At 41.9% G+C, this 12,186-nt stretch overlaps 1 protein-coding gene across 1 annotated transcript; it reads right to left on the reverse strand.

The window, feature by feature from the left end:
- Nucleotides 1–6,387: 6,387 nt before the first annotated feature.
- tuba8l2 (tubulin, alpha 8 like 2) lies at nt 6,388–10,446 on the reverse strand. Its single transcript, XM_088407489.1, has 5 exons — nt 10,114–10,446; nt 8,296–8,384; nt 7,986–8,208; nt 7,769–7,917; nt 6,388–7,697 (listed from the first exon to the last, which is right to left on the reverse strand). Exons 2-5 carry the CDS (start codon nt 8,296–8,298, stop codon nt 6,720–6,722), a joined length of 1,353 nt encoding a protein of 450 aa, XP_088263615.1. The 5' UTR covers nt 8,299–8,384; nt 10,114–10,446; the 3' UTR covers nt 6,388–6,719.
- Between the last annotated feature and the right edge of the window lie 1,740 nt (nt 10,447–12,186).

Raw genomic sequence — 12,186 nt, forward strand, 5'->3', positions numbered from 1 at the left:
ACTCCTCTTTTAAATGATACGATTAAGTAGACAGTACGGGTTGTAAACATGTCTTGTTAACCAGCCATGCAGCCACTTTTACAAAGTGTCATTTTCACGATTCAGCAAATGGTCAAATCTCCACTTTTTAAAACGACAAATTAATCAGATCACATTGCCCAGGACTCTATCAAATTGGCATGCTGAGGATATGCTCAACCATGAAAAAATCAATCACTTTATTCAAAGGTAAATATCTTCCTCATACTGGCACTAGCACAATTAATTGTGCCAACCACTGATAAGTGCTGTGTAACCACAAGGTCAGACATCCCATAACTGCAATTACTGAGCCTTTAAACTAACATTAGCATCACATCTTGTTGACTTGTCTGCCTGCATTTCTCTTTATGCCAGTTTTGCAAAGGAAGAGCTTTCATTTGAAGCAACAGCAGTATCATCTTTGTGAGTGTCTGCCTTCTCTGATGTTGAGTTCATCTTTAAGAATGTGTGTGTGTTTTAATCTGGATAGTGTGATTCAAATTTTATATCTTTTTTTGAATACTGTCGAGCTAGGCACCAATCCTTCAATGTATGCGATAAGTGGTGTCTCCTATGGCTTGATAGGGTTCTCCCCGATTGAATCAATTAAAGTAATTATAAGTTCATTTTAGATAGCAAGACTCCATCCCATCCACCAGTTCATCCCAAAGGTGTTTGTTTGGGTTGCCGTCAACACTTTGGAATTCTTCCGTGCCCCCTCGCCCAAGCAAGCATTCTTTTATTAACTTTGCTTTGCACCATGAGAGGGACTTCATCTAAATTCCATTGAGTATTGTATGGAATTTACTTATACATTTCTAAGCATTCCTTGCTTATTCTACCAGAGCAGGACGCATTAACGTGACTTGAGAAAAGCTTATGAAGGCAAAAGAAATTCCTACCTCTGCTACACCACCCCGTACCACCGTATAACGGTAATATTGGAAGCATTTGGCAGCTCAAAAATGAAAGTGGAGACCTTAAGAAGGTTGCATTTTAAGAAATCCCCCCCCCCCTCCCCCCCCCCCCCCCCAAAAAAAAAAAAAAAAAATTGATGTTGGTGTTTTTGTCAATTACCCAAAACTAATATATGCCTGCTTTTGCGAAAACACATCGCATATATTTTTCATCATCTCAAGCCTTCCCGGAGCATTCTACGCTGGACTCACCTTATGTTTTTAACTCGAAAGTAATTTCGCGTGGGGTGTGATGAAACAGCTTTGGAGGGGTAGTGCTTTCTTCCCTGCAACTTTGCCTATCATCAGGGTGTCACGTGTTGCTTATTGCCATTGTGCATAACAAGGTAAAACCGCAGACATGTCCGCGCTCCTTTTCTACATGTGACAACCTACAGTGTGCATCAAATCCCTTTCTGGCTTTAGCACTTTTCAGGTTTTATTTGAAGATAACGGCGAGTGTTACTAAGAGAGCCTGATCTCGGCAGCCTCGGGCACCAGTCACCCTGCCACAAATGCTTCAAATCAGCCCACAACTCGATTTATCCCTGACACTCAATTTCACTATCGTCTAATCTGCAGAGCCTCATGACGACAGGAGGCACCATCTTATGAAGCGGCACCCTTAATGGCGCGTTGACATACACGCTTGCCAGAGAAGGTGACCCTCCCTTAGGAGAGACTGGTGCGAGAGGTTGTGGAAAGGTCAGAAAATCTGTACAAGAAAGTCAAAGCATCTATGAAGTTTCCAGCGTGAATTTGGACTTGCTTCTTGTGTGAATTTTGGCCGCGCATATTTGAAATGCCTTGAAGGTGGTCTTATATTAGAACGCTGTCTCCACTGTGCCGTGTCATTCATGTATGGTGCTGATCCTGGATGAAATTGCGCTGGCTTGCTTATAGCCGCAGCAGCTGTAGTGCGAGACTTGCATTTAAGATATGCGTAAAGCTTTCAATTACAGTCTGTGCTGCAGAGCTCCCTAAATGGGATCTGTGCCACTGGGCTGCCTTTGTTATGCGTTTGTGTGTGCACGCGCACTGGGAAAGATTAAGGCCCGTTGAATCGGTGTGATCTTAGTTGCGGATCATCACATGGGTTTCCATGAAAAGCTGCACAACTGGTCCTCGTTATCCGCCATACTCTACATTGTTTACATGTCATGCACGTCAATGAATAAGTGTCGCACAGATCAATGCCTTTTTTGTGTCGTTGCGACAATGTACGACTACCTTGCTGCTGATTAGTTTGTTTCTGTGATGATTAAACGCATCAGGCTTCTTCTGACCAGCACAAGTTGGATCACACGCTCAATTTTACATCCCTGCAGTACCCGACGCGGCCTCTTTTCTGAATGCTAACAGAGATCTGCTGCGTGGATGCAAGTGTACTCCCAAGGCTTTGAAAGCAGTCTGACCTAGTGGCTACTTCCGCATGTGCAGAAAGCTTAACAAAGTGTCTGTTTGCTGGTCTGAGGCTTGGATGGCTTGATAAGGCCTCAACCTCCAAAAAGTTGTCAAATCATAAAATCTTTAGTTTTATGTAACGATCCGACAAAATGTTAAAGATTACATTCAATGTAACACTTAACTAAAAACAAAACAGCATAACATTAAATGGACTTTACAACGGTATGTAAACGGTAACAGGATCAAGAGGAAAGCCCACACAACTCCTTTTCCTTCCTACTATGCTATACTTTGCGTTTACAGATGTGGATAGAATTGACAGGCTGGGGGCTGCACACACCTCTCTATACACCGTTTCAGTTGTGACACCACAAGCAAATTGCCCCGTGGCTGTTGAGTCGTAGTCCAATTGTACATTCTTGCTACCGCTAATCAGTGGAATTTTGCTTATCTGGAGTGTGAGCTGTGGAGAAAAAAACTGGATGTGCAAGAAAAGAATGATTGCTATTTTAAAGTCAGCATGCTAATTTTCACACGCAACAGATTTTCTTTTCAAGTTGTTCGCCAATGTAAGTAAAAAAAAAAAAAAAGAATAAAAGGAGTGATTATGTCGCCAAAATTGTCAGCCAATTTGTAAAATAACACAATTTGGAGGAAAACATCCATCCATGCAATGCCAGTCATTAATCAAAACATGCTGCTAATCACTGCCTTTACTATGTCAGGTCACTCTCCTGAGCAACATGCACCGAGCCAGCATTTAAGGATTTGTCTTTGCTACGTTTCAGGTTAAACAAAAAATTAAAAAAAGAACTGGATATACATACATAGCACTGTAGCACATTTTGTCAAGCATAAACCAGCTGAACCAACACATTAAATCTGATTGTATTTCATGTGATCTAGTTCCAAATATGTTTGTGATTACTTCGTAAATGAGTCTAGCACCATTTGAGCATAAAACCTAATGGAGTGTGACACAAGACCAATGATTTTTAGCATCCTCTTTAGAATCCATTAATATAAACGCACTCTCACACACACACACATCGAGATCTTACACTTTTAGCAGCCTATTGCTGCTGCCCCTGTTTCAGAGAACTATCATTAAAGCACCAGTGTGCGTGTGTGCGTGTGTTTATCCACGCGTGTGCTCTAGCCACCAACGTAGCCATCAGTGGTATTTATTGCGCCGGCCTTCTGGTAAAAACCCTGTGAGATGAAATATTGATTTCCCAACCACACTATCACTCTGCGTCCTCCCTCCTAATAAAACTTCAACCTCCAAGTCGATGTCATAGCATTTTGTGTCCTGTAGTGTGCCTTGTATAGGTGATTCCCTTCTTTCTCCAATTGACCTCTGACCTCTTTACACTTACCGTGCCACCCGTGTGATATACAGAACCTCATAAAAGTGAGCACACCCCTCTCTCTTTTTATAAATGTTTTATTAGATCTTTCGGACAACGCTGAAGAAATGGCACTCAGTGTGCAGCTTGTATAACAACGTCAATTTACTGTGCCCTTCAAGTAACTTAACAGACAGCCGTTAATGTCTAAATCGCCGGAAACAAAAATGATTACGTCCCGGAACAGCAATGGGTCAGTCAAGGCTGAATCACATTGAAAGGAATAAAAATGAAACAATGAAAACGATGATGAATAATTATAGGAACTAATACCTCCGAGTACAAAACAGGTAAATCAGATTGGACCATAGAAAATGGTTTGCACCCGGAGCTTTATTGACCCAGTGGCCTTGATGATCTCGCCAGGAAAACATGGTGTAGGAGTACTTTTTTCCTTTGTGTAAACATTTTCAGATGTTATTAGCTGGCAGAAGTGACTTGTTTTTTCATCTATTAATGAAACCTTTCACCAGTCTTCTATTGCATCTTTTCTGGATCACTTAACTCTGGGTCCAAAAACCTAGATTGGATTAATATGAAACAGTAAATCTTCTTGTGCCATTTGTGTGAAAAAAAGAGTGCGCTGGCACTGATCTTTATTTGTTTGCTTTTGGTACTGAGGAACAGCCCATAATAAGTGGTTGCCACGATGACCCTGAACAACATAGGAACTTGTCATGATTTGAATGAAACCCATGCATCCGTCTACATTACAAATGTTGCTTGAATGTTAACCGCGTGGATTTGTTCTCATTTTTTGGCATTCGCCACAGTTATTTCTAGTGTCAGGACCTTATGTCCAAGTGTTGGAATTGGACTTCTGTCAGTGTTTTTCACACAAGCGCATGGTGAGATTGCTGCTGCAGACAAGTGGCTGTGCAGGATCGCGACGCCTGCTGAAATGATCTGTCACTTCCTTGTTGCTTGCTGGCTGCAGATCCACGGCATGTAAAGGCCTTTGGGATTGGGTGGGCGAGAAAAATCACAGCAGCAGATGCTTCCATGATGCAATCCAGGCATAAAATTGGAAACCAAATCAGTTCAGCACACATATTTATTTAGACTGTAGTTTAGCTTGTGGGTACAGAATACATGGACCAAACAGTGACTTTATTTTATCTACACCTGAAATCATTCATTCGCATTACCAGTAACTGGCAGTATTTCAATGTATGCATTATTTATTCGATGTTCACATGAGCCCCCCAAAACCTTACAATAAAATTAATTATTTCCTGTTAGCCTGAGACCGTTTGTCTAGTGTGAGTGGATCAACTAGGTCCGCGAGGAGGTTTCATTCGGTCCGCAAAATCATTTCGGCTGTTTGACTGAAATCGCATGTCAAAAAGTGGCCTGAGTTGCATTTAGAAAAAAGTCGAATCACTGTCATGCTCATTGCCATTAAAAGATCAGATACAGGTAGGACAGGGCCCAAAAAATTGAAATTGAGTCATTTCAGGCTGCAGTGTGAATCTAGCCGTTTGTCCTGTCATGTGTCTGGGGCGGGATTTAAACATGGCCTATGTCTCGTCTGTGAACTAAAATCTTCATAGATTTGAGCCCAGTCTTTTATTCAGGGTCCTCCATTTTCAACTTATCTTTATTCGTCAGCAAAAACACATGCAGATTTAACCACAGCGATATTTTTAAATAGGGGTTTTGTCTCAACTCGTCTAATTTTTGCCCGGTGAAAAAAGTGCATTAACAAAACTATGTTCATTTAGTTTTCATGAACAAACGTAACACGGTTCCATAATTACACAGTTTTTGTTTCCACTGCTATGAGGCTGACAGTGAGATTTGTGTCTCCCTGAGCCAAAAGGACACCGTTCTTTATGGCCAAGCTGTGCTTTGTCTTTGAATTTTTCCATGGGGTCGCCGGGTCACGGAAAATAACGAACACCATACCACGACCTTTCGTCGTCGTTTGAGAATCACACCAAAATTGTCATGTGCACCCTTGTTTATGAAGTAAATACAGCACTGTATATGACACATTGTCAACATTTCTTTGACATGGATTTCTGCCGCATAGTTCAGTGACCCAATTGAATTTTTCTCTCCTCGTGTGTGGCCTTGTTTGGATATGAGTCATGCCAGTGTTGGCAGAATCCCCCCCTCAGTCACCTACGCACGTTCACAAACACAACCTTCCAATGTAATATCCCTAGATCATAATCAGGCTTCAATACAGTCAAATGTGATTCTGCTATATTGTATATTAGTCGGTGCAAATCCTGGTGTAAAATGGAAAATAGCTTGGATATTTCATATATATATATATATATATATATATATATATATATATATATATATATATATATATATATATATATATATTATAATGAAAATAACTAGTTAAAGCAATGTTATATACTGTATGTCATGTTGTGATGTTGCTGCCTAATGCTGTCACTCGTTTGTCCTGGCAGCATGCGTACTTGTTCAGTAATAGTTATATGCTCACTTGTGGATTCACTAAAGCAATGTGTTGAAAACCAGTGTGCTGAGCTTTGTTCCACTTGAATAAAAAAATTGGTTCTTCCTATAAACCAAATGTCGTAATGAAAAATAAGCAGCTGACAGAAGGAACGTCCACCTCAAGCAGTTCACTTTTATTGACATGATCTTTTTTTCTTTACAGGTCCTGGTATTGTTGAAGAACACTCAAACTTATTATTAAAACAGACTGATGTCTGATGACTGATGAAGTCCAGATTAGCAATTCTGTGAAAATTTGGAAATTGTCTTAAAAGAATGTCTTTTAACGGTCTTGAATTTTATGCAAGCGCATTACATTCATCAAAGCAGTACTGGACTGCACAGGACAATGACGTTTTTTATAAAACACTGTTTAGTATTAAACAGAACACGAGTGTCGTCCATATGAACTGAACTGTCCTTTGATATAGACAAGTGAGATGCCTCAATATTCCTCCCCCTCTTCTCCCTGGTCGTCAATGGAGTCAGCACCAACTTCCTCATAATCTTTCTCCAGGGCCGCCATGTCCTCTCTGGCTTCAGAGAACTCCCCCTCTTCCATCCCCTCACCCACATACCAGTGAACAAAGGCTCGCTTGGCATACATCAAGTCAAACTTGTGGTCAAGGCGACCCCAGGCCTCTGCAACAGCAGTGGTGTTGCTCAGCATGCACACTGCCCTCTGAACTTTAGCCAAGTCACCGCCAGGCACTACAGAGGGGGGCTGGTAGTTAATGCCCACCTTGAAACCGGTAGGGCACCAGTCTACAAACTGGATGCTCCGCTTGGTTTTGATGGTGGCAATGGCGGCGTTTACATCTTTGGGGACCACGTCGCCACGAAACAATAGGCAACAGGCCATATACTTTCCGTGGCGGGGATCACATTTCACCATCTGATTGGCGGGCTCGAAGCAGGAATTGGTGATTTCAGCGACAGTCAGTTGCTCATGGTAGGCCTTCTCAGCAGAGATGATGGGCGCGTAGGTGGCCAGAGGAAAGTGGATGCGGGGATAGGGCACCAAGTTGGTCTGGAACTCTGACAGATCAACATTGAGGGCGCCATCGAAACGAAGGGAAGCTGTAATGGAGGACACAATCTGACCAATCAGTCTGTTTAGATTACTGTAAGTAGGGCGCTCAATGTCGAGGTTCCTGCGGCAGATATCGTAGATGGCCTCGTTATCCACCATGAAAGCGCAGTCTGAGTGCTCAAGGGTGGTGTGGGTTGTCAGGATGGAGTTGTAGGGTTCCACCACGGCGGTGGATATTTGGGGAGAAGGGTAGATGGCAAATTCCAGCTTGGATTTCTTTCCGTAGTCTACTGACAAACGCTCCATCAAGAGGGACGTGAATCCGGAGCCTGTGCCCCCACCGAAGCTGTGGAACACCAGGAAGCCCTGAAGGCCGGTGCACTGGTCAGCCTGGTCACACAAAAGAAGGGGGCTCAACATGGAGGAACCATGTACTTGCCACACCGTTTCAGCTTTCTCACCAATTTACGGATCCTGTCCAACACCAGGTCAATGATCTCTTTGCCGATAGTGTAATGTCCACGGGCGTAGTTGTTGGCGGCGTCCTCCTTGCCGGTGATCAGCTGCTCAGGGTGGAACAGCTGACGGTAGCTACCGGTGCGGACCTCATCTACGTGAATAAATTGTCGCATCATTTTCCGCGGTTGGTGTTGACCTAGACAATTTCTTGAAGATTACCAATGACAGTGGGCTCCAGGTCAACAAACACAGCCCTGGGCACATGTTTTCCAGCTCCAGTCTCACTGAAGAAGGTGTTGAAGGAGTCGTCCCCACCACCAATGGTCTTATCACTGGGCATCTGGCCGTCAGGTTGGATTCCGTGTTCCAGGCAATAAAGTTCCCAGCAGGCATTGCCAATCTGAACGCCAGCCTGACCTACGTGCACGGAGATACACTCACGCTGTTCGGGGAAAATGGGGTGTGGAAAGTGGAGATAAATGAGAGCGGAACGGCCGCGGCATAGAGTATTTCATTTAGTTCCACTCACCATATTTAAGGTTTGAGAGTCTTTGAGATATTCCTATATATATATATATATAAGTAGCAGGGAGGAGCAGAAACACTCACAGATTGGACCTGTAAAAAGTCATTGATTTTAGTGGTTGATTTATTTTGAACATTCAGAAAACGATGTGCATAAGAGGAAAAAGCAGATAGCAATGTTATCCTTGGACAGCTTACCTGCTTCCAGCTCTGACCTGATCTATCATTCATATGGTAGGCTTCTGTTATCAAATCTCGTACGTAAATATATTTCAATCAGCTAACAAAACCAAATTACAAAGTGTGGTTATACCCGATTTATAGGGTATTTTCAGTATTTTCATTTCTTTTTGAACTTTGCACTTTGTGCCTAGTTTTGTATTTTCGTTGTGCTGTTTTAAATTTTGGAAATGATCTGATATTCTAGTTTTTTCGCAACTTGATAATAGGGAGAGTAAATGGACATGCACGCACAGTAAATAGTACTGTCTCACCTTAGGTGACAGGTGGCGAACTCCAGTCCGGTATTCTGCATGTTTTTGAAGCTTCTCTCTCAAACACACCTGATTCAAATGATTAGGATCATTTTCAAGCTCCTGCAGAGCTTACTAATAAAGCTAATCATTTGAATCAGGTGTGTTGGGGAGAGAAAATCGGAAAACATGCAGGATGCTGTCTGGAGTTCTATACCGATGCCCTAGGTTCTCAAAGCGCGTTACAATGATTATTCATTTACCAACCGATGACACGCATCAGGATCAACCGAGGGTTCAGTGTCTAGCTCAGACACTTTGGCCCCAATTGTCAGGGGATCGAACCAAAACCGTTGAGAGATGACCACTCTTAGCACTGAGTCATTCTGCTCAAATAGAAATTTTTGTTTAACAGATGTTAGCCTGAATTTTAGTTTTTTTTGTTTCATTTTTGGGGGTGGGGTGGGCACTAGCCAGATTAGGCTCCCAATAACCATTTCAAGTAATTTATGATTCTCACACTTTAAGCAGAATTTGCCGTGATTTGACCTTTAGGAAGAGGTGGTGAAAAACCTCTGCTTAGTTGTTAGAGCAGGGGTGTCCAAAGTCGGTCCCCGAGGGCCGCTGTCCTGCATGTTTTCCAGGTTTCCTTTCCTGACACACCTGATTCAAATGATCAGGATCGTTATCGGGCTTCAACTGAGCTTGCTGATGAGCTTATCATTTGAATCAGGTGTGTCAGGAAAAGAAACCTGGAAAACATGCAGGACGGCGGCCCTCGAGGACCGACTTTGGACACCCCTGTGTTAGAGGGTCAACTCCCACTCATACTAATTCCCATTCCGTTATGGTAAACTTTAAACATTTGCATTTAATTAATGACTGTTTTTAGATGTAAGTACAATTTTATTCAACAATTTAATGCAGTACAATTTAGAATGACAAAAGTATAAAGTTGTTTTTTTTTTAGTTTTAGTGTTTTTTTTTAATTTTTTTATTTTCAGTACATTACAGTGTCTTGCAATATAGGAATAAAACACCGATCTCATTTTGAGTGTTTGGTGGCACTGTTATTGTATTTTGATTTTTGATCATTATAGTTAAAGTTTGACAACCGATGCCACACGTTTTTTTTATTTTCAATATTTTTTTTAATAAATGTAAACATTGTATGCTCATTGGACAGTGCTCAAGCATATTCCACATAATGCTGCAATCCATCACTCATTTTGAAATGATTATCATTTGATTGAACGTTTACAATACCAATTGAATATAATAATGTCCAAAGATACGGTGCGCATCAAGGGAAAAAAATATTCAGGGGATTAAAAAAATAGCATACTTACTTTGTATGAGCAAACAAGTGTCCCGTTGAGAAGAGCGTTACAACTTTGTAACTGAGCAGGTGAGTGCTGTACCAAAGGATGTTTCAACAACAACGTTCGCTCGCTGTGGGAACGCAAAAGCAGCCATCCTGTGTCAGAGGGCAAGTGGAAGCCTTCATACACACAATAGTTGCGCGGGGAAAAGTGACGTGATCTGGGGCCTGATATCAGCGGAAGCGGTTACGTATTCGCAAACGCAATGAGCGGTGAAAGACGTCCACTTCGAATACATCATTTCTTACGTAACATGAGAAGGGGCCATCACCCTCTGCGGGTCGACGTAATTCGCAATGACGGCACTGTTATTGTCATATGCCTTACGTCATTGGGTGAGGCATTTAGTCAAAATAAACGACGTCACCTACGTCTTGTCCTTCAAAATAAAATATGTAATTTTTCCATATCTTGCCAGGCATTCTAAAAATTCTTTTAAAATGGCGTTGTTGACATTTATTTATTAATTCATGTGGTATTGTTTAGGGTTTAATATTTGCACCATAAGGCATTAATTAGAGAGTGCATTTCCTCTTAGGATTGTGAAGGGCACAACAAAAAAATGACATTCACAGCACTCCTAAACAAAATTTTATGTCATCAATGAGCATGCAAGCTTTTTGGAAGTTGAGAGAAACCTGGGATACATGTAAGTATATAAGTAAGTATAAATGTAAAAAGTAGTAAAATGAACAAACAAACATACAAACACAAATCTGAACAAATACATAAACAAGTAAGTAAACAAACAAACATATAAATGCAGCAGATAGACTCTTTGTCTTGGCTTCCCAGCGCAGAGGTGATGGGTCCTATGCAGATTGTGTGTGATCGACCCGTGCCTTGGTGGCTTTCCTCCCTCATTCCAATACTTACATGGTAGGAACACTGAATTGTCCTTAGGTAGGATTGTAAGTATGGATAGTTGTTTGCTGATGTGCGCCCTGCAATTGGCTGGTGACCAGTTCAGGGTGCACCCCACTGACTGCTCAGACGGCTGGGATAGGCTCCAGTATGCCTGCGGCTTTGGTGAGGGCAAGTGGCTCAGACAATAGATGAATTTTTTAAAAGTACATCTTTTTTAAGAGAAATCCTAAACAATTAAAAAAAAAAAAAAAACGTTCTAACTCCAAGCATTATTAGCTATGAACTTAAGCTAAATAGTCAATCCGATAAGCTAAACAGTCAGACCATCCATCAACCCATCCATTTTCTAGAGCCGCTTATACTCACTACTAGGATCACATGCTTACTGGTGCTTATCCCAGCTGTCTGGGTCAATCCCAAATCCAGCTCGCTCTGGCGGAGTTTGCATTTTCTCCCCAAGCCCCCGTGGGTTCTCTCTGGCTTCCTCCAACATTACAAAAACATGCATGACAGCTGTATTGGACATGCTAAATTGTCCTTAGGTGTGTGAATGGTCGCTCATCCCTCTGTGCCCTGTGATTGACTGGCAACCACTTCAGTGTGTTCCCCTCCCATCAATACTGTAATCCTGTGTGGTTAATACATGCCATCATTCTGAATGTTTTTCTTAATTGCAGAGTGAATTTTTCATTTGGAAATTCAAATCACAGTTCGACTCAAGTGTAGTCGTTTCTTGTCTGTGGTGACTTGGGGAACATCTATGCCCCATTTAAGGACTCCTCTTTTTCGACTGGTTCTGGCTAACAGCAGCGGGACATGATTTATTTAAACCCCTTTACATGAGGGAGCAACGCCCCGCAGAATGGTACGACTCTAAATCCCATTCCTCTTTTAAAAGTCCAGATACCTCCCCTAAAAATAAGATGCACAAGCTTTTTATGTCATTTCTCCACTGGCAACACTGCGCGATCCAGCAAATTTGTTCTGTGTCAGCAGTCATGCACGATTCAATTAAAGTGTCCTACCTGAAGGAAGACAATGAAAACAAGCAAACGACATACAAAATATATTAATCAATGGTGTGAAGACCAAGTGCTAATTCCTGTTTGATGATACTGCACAGGCTCTACCAAGGTGTACTTAATAAAGTGATGTGAGAATAGACGCTACGTG

The sequence above is a fragment of the Hippichthys cyanospilos genome, chromosome 2, assembly GCF_059441005.1.
Source record: "Hippichthys cyanospilos isolate Australia breed blue-spotted pipefish chromosome 2, RoL_Hcya_1.0, whole genome shotgun sequence".
Lineage (NCBI taxonomy): Eukaryota > Metazoa > Chordata > Actinopteri > Syngnathiformes > Syngnathidae > Hippichthys > Hippichthys cyanospilos.